At 46.7% G+C, this 18206-nt stretch overlaps 2 protein-coding genes across 2 annotated transcripts; both read left to right on the top strand.

Annotated features, from left to right (window-relative positions):
- Positions 1-1674: 1674 nt before the first annotated feature.
- On the top strand, positions 1675-6991 carry LOC124175572. Its single transcript, XM_046555969.1, has 4 exons — positions 1675-1873; positions 2007-2150; positions 2249-2404; positions 3006-6991. Exons 1-4 carry the CDS (start codon positions 1675-1677, stop codon positions 6989-6991), a joined length of 4485 nt encoding a protein of 1494 aa, XP_046411925.1.
- A 3923-nt stretch (positions 6992-10914) lies between these two features.
- On the top strand, positions 10915-12252 carry LOC124175571 (uncharacterized protein F54H12.2-like). The gene has a single exon (XM_046555968.1). The coding sequence runs from the start codon at positions 10915-10917 to the stop codon at positions 12250-12252; it is 1338 nt and encodes a 445-aa protein (XP_046411924.1).
- The last annotated feature ends 5954 nt before the right edge of the window (positions 12253-18206 follow it).

Below are 18206 nucleotides of genomic sequence, written 5' to 3'. Positions count from 1 at the left end.
GCAAACAGTTGCAGTCTATCGAGGTATGTATACGTAGATATTGCAAGAGAAGAAAATAATGGGAAGGGTTACGGGCGTATACAGCATGGTTCATGTTATACACGTAATATTTGGGACTTGTGACGGCTCGTAGGCTGGCCCGCGCTTTTCCGACGTACAGCCTTAGGGTATGTTGTTTGTTATGGCTTAGTGGTCGACGAGGAAATACAAAGGGGCCTCACCGGCTGTATCATTTCGTTGTCGCAAGATGAGTCTACAATCTCCGTAGGTCTGCATTAGGGTTATATCTCGTTTCCGTTTCTGAGGCTGGTGCAAACAGTTGCAGTCTATCAAGGGATGTATATGTAATCATTGTAACAGAAAAGATGATGAGAAGAGTTGTGGTTGTGTACAGCATGGACCGTATTATACCCGTAATGCTTGGGCCTTGCGCCGGACGGTAGCCTCGTCCCCGCTTTTCCAACGTACAGCCATAGGATATGTTGTTTGTTATGCCTTAGTGGTCGTCGCGGGAATACGAAGGGGGCCTCACCGGGTGTATCATTTCGTATTCGCAAGATGAGTCTACAATCTCCGTAGGCCTGCATTAGGTTTATATCTCGTTTCCGTTTCTGAGGCTGGTGCAAACAGTTGCAGTCTATCGAGGGACGTATACGTAATCATTGTAACAGAAGAAAGATGATGGGAAGAGCTGTGGGTGTATACAGCATGGACCGTGTTATACTTGCAATGTTTGGGCCTTGCGTCGGACGGTAGGCTGGTCCCGGCTTTTCCAACGTACGCTCTTACGGTATGTTGATTGTTATGCCTCAGTGGACGAAGGAATACAAAAGGGGGTCTCATCGGCTGTATCATTTTGATGTCTCAAGATGAGTCTACAATCTCCATAGGTCCAGTATGCATTAGGTTTATAACTCGTTTCCTATTCTGAGGGTGGTACAAACAGTTGCAGTTTATCGATGGCGGTATACATAGACGTCGCATGAGAAGAGTATTAACATTATTCTCAAATACACTTGTTTCTATCCGTTACCAACCGTCGAATCAGCTCCACGATTTGAGGTAGGAATTGCGAGTGAATCCATCGGATCGTTTTCTATTTTATCTCTAAATTTCATATGTCTGGATGAATACCCGTTCTCCCGTTAATCAAAGTAGACTTTAGGGCATGCAAGTTTTTCAACAGGATAAATGACGTCAGCTGTACAACTTTGTTTAATTATGAGAAAACCATGATTATCGCTGTCAATAGATTTGTTTTGCCATATGTAGCAGGCAGCCTCCGCGTTGGGTCCGGATGGCTTTGGTTTATTTTCACCCTGGCTGTAGGTGTCTTACCGCGAACCGCCGCGGAAGGTTTACGCTAGTGGACCATAGTAAAATTTCGTATACTTAGCTCAAGAAGCGGCGTGGCAACGTATTGTAATAGCATTTGGCCTAAACAAAACCCAACCTGTTGAACTTATAAATAGTTGTGGGCCCGGAGATCTTCTCAGTTAGAAAATCGCAGTGTTGGCGAAAACAACGATTCTGTTTCAATTATTGCCATATTTTTAAAATCTTTAAAATAATGCAATCAATTAACGATCTCCGTTACGCGGTGGTGAAGGCAGCTAGCCAGGCTAGGAGGGCTAACGCGTGTGCCCTGTTTTCCGTCGGGAGCTGTTGTTCCGCATGTCACATGCGGAATTGCTTCGGCATTTGCGAGAGCTTCTGGCGGTCTGCGGGGCACGGGCCCTGGCGCACCTCCACAGCACCAGTGCGTTGCGGGGTTACGAGTGCCTCAGTGTAGCCGCGAGTGTAATTCGTCAGTGGGGTGCCACCCGCTTCGCCGTTGTTCGGGCGCTGATGGCTGAGTACAACGAGCGAAATGGTAAGTTGTTATTTGTGTTGTGCGCAGTGTACGTTTGTGTGGAGTTTGAATTACCGGATCTTCAGAGTGGGGTAAAAAGATGAAAGAAAATATGTAATATGGAAAAATTTAGATCAAGTTTTCCAACCGTTAGAATTCCGCGCGATGCTGGAGGACTCCGCGGAGAATGAGGCGGCTCTATGCGATATCGTCGTCGACGTCGCCGATGAGACGATTGCGTCGCAAGGAGTAGCACTGAGGAGGCCCACCGAGGAGCCGGTTTCTACCGCTCGTGACGGTAAGTCCGGATGATTGTCCGTACGCTGTGACTAGCAGGGAGTTGTCGCGTATAAATACGTTGTGCGCGAGTGGTATATCAAAATTTCCTTGTGTTAGAATTCATGATGGATGATACCAGCGAGAACGAGGCAGCTCTTCTCGAGGGCTGTGTTGCCTGCGAGGAGTTGGCGATTGCGGGAGAGACAGGGGTGAATGAGACGATGGTGAACGATAGGACCGCCGAGGAGTCGATTTCTGTCGGAGCTCGTGACGGTAAGTCCAGATGATTTGTCTGTACGATATGCCGTATATCATGGAGTACCCGTGTGTAAATACATTGTGCGTGAGCGGTGTTCCAAGAGTTCTAGAATTCTTCTTTCACGCGTGTACTGAAGGTTATTGTGTCCGTTGCAGAAATCGATTCATCACAGGCGTCAACCTTAGTGTTGTCACGTCCAGGTCCGTCAGGAGTGTTGGAAATTCAAGGTATATAGGAAAAGTTTGAAAACAAAAAATGCAGACTAGGTATTTTGATATGAACTCACGAGCAATTTCTTCTCTGGTGGGGGCGGGTAATTAGATCCGGTCGATGCTCATGAGCCGGCGGTAGCAGAAGAAGAAGGAGACAATTATTCCATATCCCCAATGGATGAGGCGATAATATTCTCATGGCCGGGGACACCCGAGAGTGGAATATTCACTCAGATGAGTTATACTCCGCCGGCGATGGACGAGGATATTTTTTAGGGGAGCTAATCACGCGGGTACTCTAGGGTGTGCGTTTCTAGTAAATCCGCGAAATTCAACTATACTTGCGAATTAACGACGCTTTACCATGGGGTTTAGTCTTATTTTTGTTTTATATGTACAACAGGGGGTCTTATGCAAACTGTTGGACCGTTTCGCGTGAACGAGGGCGCCAGTACCTCGGGCATACAGATCGGCGGGGGTAGGGCCCGGAGGGCTCCGAATTACGATTCTGACGTGACATTAGAGTCAGACGATGACGATGCCGATGACGATGACGAGACACAGACAGCTTCCGACGTGACGTTTGAATTCGACGACGATGCTGACGACGACGAGACAGAGGGTGCATACTCTGGAAACATGGGGAGAGAATCGGGGCTGGAGAGTGAAGCCGCGAGCGAGAAGGAGTCAAATCAGGCACCCGATGACGGGGCTGATTCACTGGGTAACCGTTTCACGGTTATCGGTGAATCAACGAAATTCATTCGTAAATTCGCGGTCACAGGGCGTGAGTTGCGAATGAAGATCGCGGCCCCTGAATCGGGTGTTAATCTAGTGAAGTGGCTGGAGGACGCGTTCAGAGACCTGCATGCTTATGCCGTAGCAACGTGTCGGAGTAGCGACTACATAGGTTTCACTTTTAGCGCGGAGAGTTTTAATCATGGTCCTGCGTGGTTATCGTTCCGGCCGGTGAGGGATTCGCGGTACAGTGACGTCTGGAAGTTAGTTTTCAGCGTAGCCCAGAGCGCATCAGAGTTTGGCGTCGACAGCGTCTTCACCGTGACGGTACACAGTGTTGGAGTACCGGAGGGTCGCGGAAAGCCGAAGCCGATCACGCACGCGGGGGTACTCAAAAAATCCGTCGTGCAGATTGTCAACAGTGACGGGTTGTGTTTACCTCGTGCCCTCGTTGTAGCCAAGGCTAACGCCGAGAGAGGTCCGAACCGCAGTGGCGCTCTGCACGAGCATTACGAGATGGTGAGATTCGCTAGGTCCAGTTTCCAGCGTGCAGAAGCGCGTAATTTTGTTGCGAACGCTGGTGTCGAGATTCCGCCAACATGGTGCACAGTGCATGAAATCGCACAGTTCCAGAACTATCTGGCACGCGAAGGATTCCTCATCACAGTGTACGAGTTGGGGAGGCTAGGTACCGGCGAAGCGGCATTTCACGACGGTACTGCCGTGGTGAGAGCAAACGGAACAGGCGATGTCAGGCACCGATTGAATCTGCTGTATTATCCCGAAGAACAGCATTATTGCCCAATTGTAAATTTAACCGCGGTGGCAGCAGGGGCCTTTTTCTGTCAACCCTGCAATAGGAAATTTAACAACGGGTACGAACACCGATGTTCCGTAAAGTGCCCACAGTGCCTCGCATCGCCACCGTGCAACAGCCAGTCTCGCGAAATCGAGTGTCCCGATTGCAGACGCGTGTTCCGCGGTAACGCTTGTCTGGAGTACCACCGCAGGATCGGCTCCTTCAGTCCGCGTCGTTCCGTTTGTGCAACGCTGCGTATATGCGGGAATTGCGAGCGATTCGTAAATCTTTCGCGGAGGGCACACATTTGTGAAACTCGTTTTTGCGCAACGTGCCGCTGCAACAGACCGTACAATCACTACTGCTTCATGACGCCGCTGAAAGACGCGACAAGACCGAAACGTTACATCTTCATTTTTTATGATTTCGAAACGCAGCAATGCGAGACGGTAGACGGTGACGCGACGACAAACATACATGTGCCGAACTTGTGCGTAGCGCAACAAGTGTGTACGCAATGTATCCACGATCCCGATATATCGAACGGCTGTTCCGCTTGCGGGCTCGTACGTGAGTTCGTTTTCAGGAGGGAACCGGTGAAGGAGTTGGTAGACTTTGCTACTCGGCCCGTTCAGGACTTTGCCCGCATCGTATGCATTGCGCACAATGCAAAAGGTTTTGACGCGCAATTCATACTGCGGCATATGGTTGAGCGGGATGGAAACCCGCCGCAGGTCATCCTAAGCGGCAGTAAGATCATTATGCTCGAAACGGGTCACACCCGATTTCTGGATTCCTTAGCATATATGCCTATGGCATTATCGGCGCTACCGAAGGCTTTTGGACTACCGACTACTTCCGTGAAAGGTGTATTTCCCCACCTTTTCAATACCCCTGAAAACGTGGGTTACGTGGGACCGCTCTCCGCAGCGAAGTTTTACTCTCCGGATACCATGAGTAGCGATGCGCGAACAGAGTTTTACTCATGGTACAACGAGGCTGTAGCGAACGACCATCTGTTCGACTTTGACGCGGAATTGTTGTCGTACTGTCGGTCGGACGTGGATATTCTGCGACGTGCGTGCGTAGCATTTAGGGACATATTTCTGGAGTGCGGCAGAGTGTGTCGCTTTACCGAGAGCACGACAATTGCCTCGGCTTGTTCGGTGCTGTTCCGTAAAAATTTTTCACAACCGGAGCGAATAGGTATCCTGCCACCGGGCGGCTATCGTCTTGCCGATGCCCAGTCTCGTAAGCCTCTGGAGTGGTTGGTCGAGAAAGAGCGCGAGCTAAGTATTGACATCAGGCATGCCGGAAACGGACGCGAGTTTCGGATTCCGGAGACGGGTCGCAAGGTGGACGGATACCATGTCGCGGGCGACGGTACGCGACACGTCTACGAGTTTCACGGTTGTTTCTGGCACGGCTGTCGTAAATGTTTACGAATCAACCGCGATAGGCGTAGCGTCAACGGCGAGACGTTGGATAGGCGTTACGAGGAAACTCATGCAAAGATCAGCCGTATGCGCGAATTGGGTTACCGCGTGACGGAACAGTGGGAATGCGAGTTTGATCGGAGCTTGAGGGAGAACGAGGAGATGAGGGAGTACGTGGCAACACACCCGCTGATCGCTGGCACTGCCACGAGCGAAGCACTCAATCCGCGTGATGCGTTCTACGGCGGTCGAACGGGGAACGCTTCCCGATACTACGAGGTGAAAACAGATGCAACGGGCAACGCGTACGAGGAAATACGATACGTCGATGTTTGCTCGTTGTATCCGTTCATCTGTAAGAATGGAAGGTTCCCTGTTGGCCACCCGACGGTCTACGTTGGAGAGGAGTGTAAGCTCTTGACAGGGTCAAGCGGTTGCGACATCACGCGAGTTGAGGGCCTCATCAAGGGCCGAGTTTTACCGCCTCGCAATTTTTATCACCCTGTTTTGCCGGTGCGCATGCATGACAAACTCATGTTTGCCTTGTGTCGCTCATGTTGTCAGAGTTTGAACCAGGACGAGTGTAGACATGATGACGAGGCTGCGCGAGAATTCGAGGGCGTGTGGGTGTCGATCGAATTAAAAAAAGCCGTGGAAATGGGATACAAGATCAGGAGCATAAGGGAGATCTGGTCGTATACGGTGACATCGTTTGACCCGACTACTCGTCAAGGTGGGCATTTCGCCGGCTATATCGACACCTTCCTCAAGATTAAGCAAGAGGCAAGCGGCTGGCCTGCTGAATGCGAGGATGAGCCAGCTCGAATGCGCTACCCTGATGAGTATGAGCGGGTCGAGGGTATACGGCTAGATCGCGACCGTATTGCTAAGAATCCCGGCATGCGATCAGTTTCCAAATTATGCTTAAATTCGTTTTGGGGCAAGTTCGGGCAACGCGAGAATCTGGTAAAAACAGAGGTTATAAAGTCGCGTCAGCAGCTGCTCGAGCTTTTGACCAACCCTGAAGTCGAGGTGTCCGGTTTGCTGCTCGTGAACGACGAAGTGTTGTACGTGCGTTGGTCGCACGCGCAACACAGCGTTGAACCATCAGCGCTGGCAAACGTCGTGATTGCCTCGTACACCACTGCCCAGGCTCGGCTGCAGCTCTTCTCGTTCCTTGAGAAGCTCGATCGGCGCGTGCTCTATTACGACACCGATTCAGTAATTTATACCCGAAACCTCCGAAGGCCAAACGAGTATGAACCTCCAACGGGTAACTTTCTTGGCGACCTGACGGACGAGTTGGCGTCTTACGGCCGTGGGAGTTTTATACGCGCTTTCGTCTCGGGCGGGCCAAATTCTATGCTTTCATCATTAAACGTCCGAATGGTGAAGAGGTGGAAATGTGCAAGGTGAAAGGCATATCACTGAATCACGCAACGAGCTCGAAAATCAACTTCGAGGCCATCAAGCGGATGGCGGTAGAAGCCGCTGCACCCATTCCCTTGGAGTTTCGCGCCATTCGCCGAACGGAACTGCACGCAGTCGTGACGCGCTCCGAGCACAAAACGTGTAAACCGGTGTACGTGAAAAGGCGTTGTTGCGTCACGAGTTTTGATACGCTGCCCTACGGTTATCGCACTGGATGATGACGAAGATCCCAGACTCCGAGCAGTTGCACACCACAGCTTCCGTCTTTTCACCCTGCGGTAGTACAGACACCCGGACGGCAAGCCACGCGCGCGTTTGAGCGACAGATATATAGACAGACAAACAAATAGACGGACAGACAGAGGACACCGAAGGGATTCTTACCTCAACCGCCTGTTATTTCAACCGGCGGGACGCCAGGCCAACCCATCAGATACTCTCTTGTATGTGTCCCGCCAAACTGTATAAAGGTTGGTACCACGCTTAAACCCTACGCATGAAAAATTGTGAAAAAATCTCGCATTGCTCGTAAAAATTCATCTCGTAAACCGCGGCGGGGCGCGCTGTTTTCAAGCTGATATCACTGCATTGCATTGAACACCTTGGAGGGTAACGTACCACTGTCCAGAATTCAGAAAAATCGTCTGGCACGTCATAAACAGACATTACGGGGGTTGGCCAGCAACCGGGGTACCTGGAAGTCCAAAAAACGTTTTCTTGTTCAACGTGGGAACGGATTTCTCACCCTCTTGCTTGCTCCGTTGCTCGGGACTTTAGGTTCCAGCCTCTTCTCCAAGTAGCAAAATGGAACGCACAAAGAAGATGGTTTTAATTCCTATGGAGAGTATGGAGAGATTCCAACAACGCGTCAGCGAGGGTACAGCCACTACGCTTTCACCTGGAAATACAACTACCACACGCACCGATCCCGCTTCAAGACTCGACAACGAGATGAAGGACATCTTGAACAAACCGTCGAAAGACGACGCAGAAAAATGGAAACTCTATCAGCAGGTACTTCAACGATATTTATTTTTTGCAAACGACGCACGCAAACCCATGAAATTAGACGTTCTCGAGGAAAAGGAGAAGGAGGAAGAGGAGGAGGAGGAAGAAGAAGAAGACGGAAACACAGCCGAAGAATCAATGATATCTCCCACCGTAGCTGCGAGTCCTGGCAACGTTCAAGCGCGCGCAAAGAAAATCGCGTCAGCGGTATGTATCGTACCAAGGAAGTATCGCGCAAAGGCCGAAATGCTGATGCGCGAACTCGGCAGCGTACCGGAACGATTTTCTTGGGATGCAGCAGGAACCGTCTCGTTAGACGGCGTTACAGTTCCCGGCGCAAACATCGTCGACCTGGTCAATCATGCCATGCGATCTAGGAAGACTTTTACTCCTACAGGGGCTGGTCAGTTTGCACGGTTTCTTCAGACGATCAACGTACCCCGAGAATACGTGGGGAACGATACGCTTTGGAAAGACATACGCACATTCGACGCTCCGGGTCTACCGACGGTAACATCGCAACAACTATCGACACACACCAGTAGTTCCCCGACGAAGCGACGAAGTTCCGCAAACGTTACACCCGTAACCAGCCGTTTTCACGACGCAGGATACGCTCTACGCAAACGCGCCACCGGAGCAAAATCCGGTTGGAAAACACCTCGGCTGAAGAAAAATGACGACTCTTCTTGAAGAAACGTATTACAATCCCTCGCAAACTGCCGGTTACGCGGGAGCACGAATTCTGGAAGATGTTGCACGCGAAAACAACTCTCGCGATTCGGTGAGAAAATGGCTGGCAGCTCAGGATGCCTACACCTTACACAAGCCCGTGCACAGGAAATTTCCGAGAGCAAGGTACAACGTTTCCAACATAGACGACGTATGGGAAGCTGACCTGGCTGACCTGAGTTCCATGAAGAGCCGCAACAACGGTTTTCGCTATCTCCTGGTGGTCATCGATGTATTGAGCAAGTACGCATGGGTGGTCCCGCTGAAACGAAAGACAGCCGCAACCGTTGCTGAAGGTTTCGAGCAAGTGTTACACACTACGCCGCGCAGACCCGACCTACTGCAAACGGACAAAGGTAAAGAATTTGTCGGGAGTACTTTTCAGAAGATACTTCGCGACAATGAAATACGATATCGTGTTACTCGTAATCCCGACGTGAAAGCAGCTATCGTGGAGCGATTTAATCGTCCACTCAAAGAACGCCTGTGGCGTTACTTCACGCATAAAAAGACGCAACGCTACGTCGATGTTTTGCCACAAATCGTGCAAGCCTACAACAATACAGTTCACTCGAGCATCGGCATGGCGCCGTCGGAAGTGACGCTTCGCAATGCTGCTACAGCACGTGCCCATATGGAAAAGCGTTATCCTCCGCGTCCAAATGGCAAACCGAGATTCCATAAGAATGATTTTGTACGAATTAGTAAAACCAAGGGAACATTTGAAAAAGGCTACGCGGCAAACTGGAGCGAAGAATTATTCAAGATCCGACGAGTGCTTGCACGTTCACCGATAGTGTACGTCTTGGAAGATCTCAACGGCAAAGTAATCGACGGCTTGTTCTACGACCCTGAACTTCAGCGTGTGGAGGGGGAAACACGGGGATGATAAAATAGCGTGTTATTGCAGTATGTCTCGCAGTCGTTGAGTGTTCACCGTTCGACTCGTGCATCAAAGAAAATGTCACGGGATCAGTTTTACCTAACTTTACCGAGCAACAGCTCGATGCAGTTTTTTCCGGAGAATCGGACGTGCTGTTACATTACCCAGTTACCGCGTCAGATTCAACTAACGGGAGACTGGGAAGTCGGGCTGGCCGAAATTCATTATCCACTCACGTTCAAACACCCTCGGGGATATGCGCCAGTGAAGAATGAAACGATACCCTGTGTCACGCATTACAATACTCCTGGGGAAGGTGCAGTTGAGGTATCAGATTGCAAGCTATCCGAAACCAACAAATCATCAAGGATCCCCGGCTGCCAGATGTTTATTTATTGCGATCTGGTGGAGCCACATATCGTTGGAGATGTTTACGCCCCGCTGTTACGAGTCATTCAAACATGCGGCAAAGACAATATCTTACAAGGCGAATCAGAGATGAAAACACTATCGCCACTGTACTACGTACCACTGATGCTCACGAACTTTCAAACCATCGAGATCGATATAAGAGATCAATTCGGTAGTCCAGCACCATTCACGAGCGGGACACTGACGGTAACGCTGCATTTTAGACGCGTTCAGTAATTGACTGGAATCACAGGAGTCGCTCAGCAAAAGAGAGAGGGAAAACATACCAGGTACGACATGGCTCATTATATACAACATTACGAAAATCAGCTCGGCGGTGGAGGCATTGAGACGGTTTACCGAGGAGCACCGCATCAACGCGTGCACGGAATCGGCAGCTTCTTGGGAGGCCTGTTTCGTCGAATACTACCTCTGCTGTCCAGTGGTGCTCGCGCGGTCGGAAGAGAAGCACTACGTGCAGGGATGAACGTCATGACAGACGTAAGAAACGACACTCCGTTCAAACAGGCAGTCAAGAGTCGATTCATAGAATCAGGACACAAATTGAAAAGAGCTGCTGAAGAAAAAATTGATAAACTCATGAAGGGTAGCGGTTATAAAAGCCGAGCCGGCGGATTAGCGCGTCAGTCAAACATTGCCCGGGTCAACAGACTTGTCGGCGCGCACCGAGCAGCTGGTACTACGAGAAAAATTAGACGAAGGTCGAAAAAGAAAACATCGGCCAAGATACCCAAGCGTGCCGGAACCGTCAAGAAAACTAAGTGGAAAAAGTGTTGTAAAAAACGGGACCTTACAGACATATTCGGACCCCGGTAAGCCCACGCGCCGCTCGTCTTCAATCTAAACATCAACAATGGCCTTCCTGCACGCGCACTCGGGTGAGTGTATGAAGTCGGAACTGGATTTGTTTTCTCTACCACCAACGCAGACGTCTATTGAGGCTGGTCAATGGGTACACTACAAGCCCGTATCATCTCTAACCGACGATTCCCCGATTGAATTTGTTGTACCTGGAAACGGTGATGAGTACATCGATTTGGCACACACTATGCTTAGCGTACGAGTGAAGCTACAACCGTCTGCTCCTACCCCACCGGCAGGCGAAAGCAACGCGGCTACTCCGCATGCCACTCCGGTAAACAATCTGCTTCACTCGATGTTCAATCAAGTCGATATATTCTTCAATCAAAAACTAGTCTCACCAGCCAATAACTCTTACGCCTATCGAGCATATATAGAGACTCTACTGAATTACGCACCCCCCGCCAAAAAATCCCATCATTCTTCGGCTCTATGGTACGACAGCGAAGATGGAGTATCGGATGTATACGACGCCGACGCCGTCGGTGCTGACCGAGGTTTCATCGAACGCAAACAGATCATGAGCAATGCACGTACCGTTGATTTGATTGGAGATCTGCACTGTGACGTATTTAATCAAGACAAATTTTTAATCAACGGTGTGGAACTGCGTCTTCGACTTGTGAGATCAAGAGACAGTTTTAGCATCATGGAAGCCGAAAATCGCCACAAGCTGCACATACTGGAAACTTCGCTGCTCGTTCGCCGAATGAAGATCAGCCCTGGAATCTTGCTGGCGCACGCACGGACGCTAGCCAAAGGTACGGCAAAATATCCCGTAACCAGAGTCAAGGTGAAGTCTTTCACCATACACACAGGAGTACAGGCAGAAACACTGGACAATGTCATACTCGGACAACTACCGAAACGAGTGATAATCGGTTTTGTCAGCAATAAAGCCTTCAACGGCGACAGACAGCGCAATCCGTTTAATTTTCAAAACTACTCTTTGAATTTCCTGTCGTTGTACGTCAACGGGGTGCAAGTCCCATTGAAGCCGCTACAGATGAGTTTTGGCAGAGACGATCTCTACGTGGACGCTTATCACACCCTCTTCTCCGGTACGGGGATTCATTTTCTGAACGAAGGAAACGGTATCGGCCGGCAGCAGTTCGCTAAAGGAAATTGTCTATTGGCTTTCGACCTAACCCCCGATCTCTCAGCCAACTGTACATCGCACTGGTCGCTCATCAAACATGGAACTCTCAGGGTCGTAGTGCGGTTCGACGATGCTCTCAAAGAAACTGTGAATTGCCTAGTGTACGCTGAATTTGATAATCTTATTGAAGTTGATGCTGCACGTCAGTTCATTACAGATTTTTCGGGCTAAGAAAGAGAGGGAGATCACGCCCCTCCTATCACGACCGCTTCTATGACATACCAGGTGGTGATTTCCGTTAGAGAGAACACTGTGACTACACCACGCCAACGTCTTCAAGGGGAGCAACAGACCGGCTGGAGACACCCGATAAACAAAAATTGAGACGGGGATTGTAACACAAGGCTGTATATAAACACCCGTAACTACGGTGCCGAGCCAGTCAGCATTCAAACTACGTCACTGCAGGTTCACTCTACCAGCTCTCTATTCATTCGACTACATTCTTTCAAGTTCAAGTATGGATTACGTGATAGATATTCAAGGATTTCGAAATATCTATGGTAAATTTATACCGAAAGAGGTGGCAGTCGTCACCATCGATCACCGCTACTCGGCGCATTGGTTAATAGAACCGCCATATCCCTTCACGGATCTGCCGCTCAAAGAACGTGGCGTAAACAATTACGTAACCTGCTACCTTCATGGCATCGAGTGGTTTGAAGGTGATATCTCGCTGGTTCAATTAGACGTTAACTTCCGAGAAATCGCACGTAACGCTCATCGAATCTTTGCCCGTGGACACGATAAATGTAAATATATTGAAAGTAGTACCGCGCGTCAAGTATCCAACTTGGAGGACATCGATTGCCCGGCGTTCGACAAACTGGAACGGTCTTCGGTATGGTGCTTCTTCCACGGCGTTAAGAAGGAGGAATTTTTCAAATGTGCGATGAACAACGCACTCAAGCTGAAGAAATGGATCAACAATAACGATATTCTAACTAAATACGATTATACAGAAGCATTGTCAGCCAGTAAGCCCAAAATCACCGGAGAGGAGAGTTCGACTAGTAATCAGCCACTGCAGGTACCGAAGAGAAATTTCACGCTACAACCAGTAATACCAGAGTCAGTTGCTTCACTGAAAATCTCTTCGGATCCGTCTGCGCCTACGTCAGACGGCGAAGTTACCGTTCCCTACGAAATACTTACTACTGCGATTGACTCACATACCTCCTCACAATCTTCTACGAGTGGTATGATTATCTCTGATAACGAGGGCGAAGAAGAAGAAGAAGAAGAAGAAGAAGGAGAAGAAGACGAGGTACAAAATGGACTGTCTACAGATATGGAGCGCGATGCCGGCGATTCCGAACGGGAAGACCGGGGTTTTTGCAGCGGATCAGATACCCCTCATCTGGACACGCCCGACAGCCTTTGTGTCAAACACGGATGATCACACACGCCCCGGTAGCTACTGGGTGGCATTTTTCGTCAGTTTCTCCGGACACGGTACATACTTCGACAGCTTCGGATTACCACCATTCGTCCCTCACCATAAGCGGACTTTACGAAGAAATTGCAGACGATACAACTGGAACGACAGACAACTTCAAAGCCTCACTTCTGATGTATGTGGACAATTTTGTATTATGTTTATGCACTTTATGGCTGCTGGTTTTTCTCTGCGGGATTTTCTCAATATATTTACTCCTGACCTCGAAAGAAACGATCGTATCGCAGAATTATTCCACAACCGAATAGCCCATGTCACAAAACGCAAAACTAACACCATTAATTCAAATCACATTTATCCTATAAGTTGTCTTCAATGTTGTACCTCTGAGAATTGTAATGTTGCTGATTATAAGGCTGGTAAATAAAAAACCTTGATAACATATCTTGTGTAATTATAAGAACATTGTAATTATCACTTAGTCGTTATCTGTAATAACCATGTATGTATTTGCACCTGTGTTAACCGAATAAACCTGCGAGGATGAGATTTGATTTTTCTATGCAATCCACAATTGACTTCTGTTTCCTCACCCACCCACCGTGATCCTCGTACATCTAAGTATGCCTATAGTCTTGCATTCTATATTTTCCAAGCGCACGTAAACCTTAGGATAAACACTGACGGCTGGGTAAGGTCAGTGACACGAGCACCCGACACAGAGAGCAGGGATGGAGAAAGAACAAGAGCCGGGGTGGAGGACCTGTAACCCCAAACGTCCAAGTCGCAGAGTTCGCTTCGTGAACGGAGGTAGCGGGACCAGATGGGTAGATGGCCCCAGAATCGGCCGCACAGCACCAGGGTAAGGGAAAGGAGATCGTCCCGTGGTCAGGGTGCACAGGCCCAGAGGCCATCCCGTAGAGTCCGGAATCTGATTCGCGGTCAACGGTACCCGGGGTAAGGGGTCGTTACACGATATTCACCACGTGGCGAGGGGGTCGCGGGCGAAGGGCTGACGAGCCGCGGAACTTCGAGGCGGAAAAACCGCTCCTTGGTAAGGGGTTGCGGGAAAGGGGTGGTCGTCCGGAGAAGCTTCTAGAATAAAATACCTCCTAGACAAGGGGCTGCGGGGGAAGGGGCCCCAAAATTCGTTTCGTGGCGAGGGGCGGCGGGGGAAGGGGATGGCATCCCAAAATTCGCTCCGCGGCGAGGGGCAGCGGGGGAAGAGGATGGCGTCCCAAAGTCACTCCTCGGCGAGGGGCGGCGGGGGAAGGGGATGGCGTCCCAAAATTCGCTCCTCGGCGAGGGGCGGCGGGGGAAGGGAATGGCGTCCCAGAATTCGCTCCGTGGCAAGGGGCGGCTGGGGAAGGGGATGGCGTCCCAAAATTCGCTCCGTGGCGAGGGGCGGCGGGGGAAGGGGATGGCGTCCCAAAGTCACTTCTAGGCGAGGGGCGGCGGGGGAAGGGGATGGCGTCCCAAAGTCACTCCTCGGCGAGGGGCGGCGGGGGAAGGGGATGGCGTCCCAAAGTCACTCCTCGGCGAGGGGCGGCGGGGGAAGGGGATGGCGTCCCAAAGTCACTCCTAGGCGAGGGGCTGGCGCCGGAGAGGGGTGCGAGGGGGGTTTGTTGTGACGCCCCAAAGTTCCCCTATACTACTTATGATTCGTTTGGATTATTTTTTTCATATCATTAAATTATTTAATTCAGTTGCCTCCATTCATATTCAATTATATTAATCTATAATTTGTGAATATATATGATTGATTGAGTGAATGAAATGATAAATTTATCATTTATACTATATTTGTATATATTATATTTTTTAATTTACTTTTAGAAAAAAAAGAATTAAAAAAAAATTTTCACATGAATGAAATTTTTTGAAAATGAATATAATCATTAGAAGAATTCTACATATTTTTCAATTTTCGCTCGCATATTAATTATAATAAAGATGGTATCCAATCGAAAAATGCCATTTAATGTACTTTATGGATACCATTTGGAACATTTCCACAATGGATTATAAGTTAGTGAAAAGTTTGATGAAAACATACAGATAGATGAATGATGAGTTATTCAATTTCATATTTTTAATTGTTGAAAATGTATTATTCTTCAATTCAATAAAAAAGATTAATTCGGATTAATTATTTTCAATATCATCAAATTATTCAATTTTATTGCCCCCGTTTATATTCAATTATGATAATGTATAATTTGTAGATATATATTATTATTCAAATGGAAAAAATGATGAATAAATTTATTATATGTATTTCATTTAAATATATTATAATTTTCAATTCACTTTTGAAGAAAGAAGAATTTTCATCGAAAAATATCTTCACAATAATTGAAATTTTTCGAGAAAAATATAATTATGAAAAGAATCCTATATATTTTTTGATTATTTGTTCACATATTAATGAAAATGAAAACATAATTCATTAAAAAAATGCCATTTGATGTACTTCATGGATTGTACTTTGAAACATTCATACGATGGGTCACAACTTATTAAAAAGTTCAAAGAAAATACACAAAAAGATATATGATTAGTTATTTGATTTCAGATTTTTAATTTTTGAGAATCAATTATTCTTGAATACAAGAAAAATGGTAAACCCCGATTAATTATTTTTTATACCATCATATTATTCAATTCAATTGCCTTCATTTTTATATTCAATCACAATAATGTATGATTTGTATATATACATATATAATTAATTGAAAGAAAAAAAAAATTAAAAATAAATTTATTATGTATATTATAATTTTTAATTTACTTTTGAAAAAAAAATTTCGGAAAAAAAACAATAACCATTAATTAAATTTTCAAAAATAAATATCATTTTCAAAAAAATTCTATATATTTTTCAATTGTTTGCTCACATATTAATCAGAATAAAAGTAATATTTATTAAAAAAATGCCATTCAATGTCGCTTATGGATTGCAATTTGAAACAATTATGCAATGGATTAGAACTTATTGGAATGTTTGAAGAAAACACAGAGATAGATATATAATTAAATATCTTATTTCATATTTTTGATTTTTCAAAGCTAATTATTCTTTAAATTTAGAAAAATTAATTATTGAGGTAAATTATTTTTCATATCATTAAATTATTTAATTCAGTTGCCTCCATTCATATTCAATTATATTAATGTATCATTCGTATAAATATATAATTTATTCAATAATATAATGACAAATAAATTTATTATGTATATCACATTCATATATATTATATATTTGAATTTACCCCCAAAAAAAGGAAAATGTTGAAAAAAAAATTTTCACAGTAATTAAATTTCTCAAAAATGATTGTAATTTTTTAAAAAATCCGTCGCATTTTTTCATTATTCGCTCACACATTAATTATGATAATAATATAATTCAATCAAAAAATGCCATTACGTGTACTTTATGGATTATAATTAGGAACATTTATACAATAGATTGTAACTTATTAAAAAGTTTGAAGAAAACATACAGATAGATATATGATTAGTTATTTGATTTCATATTTTCAATTTTTGAACATGAATTATATCAATGTAACATCTGTTTATATACATAATTGATTAAAATAAAAAAATGATGAATAAATTTATGATTCATATTCTATTCAAACATTTCAAAATTTTCGGTTTACTTCTGAAAAAAAAAATGTTGAATAAAATTTTTACAATAATCAAATTTCTCAGAAATAACTGTACTTATTAAAAAAATCCTTTACATTTTTTTCATTTTTCGCACACATTAATGATAATGGAAATATTATTCCCTCAAAAAATGCCATTCGATGTACTTTATGGATTGTAATTCGGAACATTTATACTATGGATTGGAACTTATCAGGAAGTTTTAAGGAAACACACAGATCGATAAAAAATTAATCATTTGATTTCATATTTTTAATACTCGAAAATTAATCACCCATGAATTTAGAAAAACGGGATCGACTTCCGGGCGACACGCATTACCTCGTGCGCATCTTTGACCGTGCTTGTCACATGTCCTCACGGCCTGAAATCGACTGCCGGACGCCCTGCATTGCCTCCTCCTCCACTCTGACGCTGCTCGTGTCAAGTCCCCACTGCCACGGATCGACTCTGGGACGACGCGCATTGCCTTTTGCTCGACTTTGACCGTGATAGACTCATGTCCTCGCGGCCTGTGATCGACTGCCAGACGCCCCACATTGGGTCCCGCTCGACTCTCATCGTGCTCGTGTCAAGTCGAAGCCATCGCTAATCGATTGTGGAACGACGCGCATTGCCTTTTGCTTGAACTCGACCGTGCTTGTGTCAATTACCCTCAGCCACGGATCGATTTGGGGACGACGCGCATTGCCTCTTGCTCAATCTCAACCGTGCTCGTGTCAAGTACCCTATGCAACGGATCGACTTAGAGACGCCGCGCATTGCCTTTTACTCGACTTTGACCGTGTTTGACGCGTGGCCCCACGGTTGCTGATCGATTGCCGGACGCCCCTCATTGCATCCTGCTCGACTCTCATCGTGCTTGCGTCGAGTCGACGCCGTCACTGATCACCTCCGGTACGACGCGCATTGCCTTTTGCTCGACCTCGACCGTTCTCGTGTCATGTACCCTCTTTCACCGATCGCCTCCGGGACGACGCGCATTGCCTTTCGCTCGACCTCGAACGTGCTCGTGTCAATTCCCCTCTGCCACTGGTCATATCTGGGACGA

This window comes from Neodiprion fabricii, chromosome 2 (assembly GCF_021155785.1).
Source record: "Neodiprion fabricii isolate iyNeoFabr1 chromosome 2, iyNeoFabr1.1, whole genome shotgun sequence".
NCBI lineage: Eukaryota > Metazoa > Arthropoda > Insecta > Hymenoptera > Diprionidae > Neodiprion > Neodiprion fabricii.
Note: the sequence above shows the minus strand (reverse complement) of the source record. Positions and strands in the feature narration are given on the sequence as shown.

What these genes read in the sequence shown, in the direction of transcription:
- LOC124175571 (XM_046555968.1), top strand. Translation starts at nt 10,915, where the DNA reads ATGGCCTTCCTGCACGCGCACTCGGGTGAGTGTATGAAGTCGGAACTG.
- LOC124175572 (XM_046555969.1), top strand. Translation starts at nt 1,675, where the DNA reads ATGTCACATGCGGAATTGCTTCGGCATTTGCGAGAGCTTCTGGCGGTC. An exon ending in GGTTTCTACCGCTCGTGACG is followed by an intron (nt 2,151 to 2,248) that starts GTAAGTCCGGAT and finishes TCCTTGTGTTAG; the next exon opens with AATTCATGATGGATGATACC. An exon ending in TTCTGTCGGAGCTCGTGACG is followed by an intron (nt 2,405 to 3,005) that starts GTAAGTCCAGAT and finishes TATGTACAACAG; the next exon opens with GGGGTCTTATGCAAACTGTT.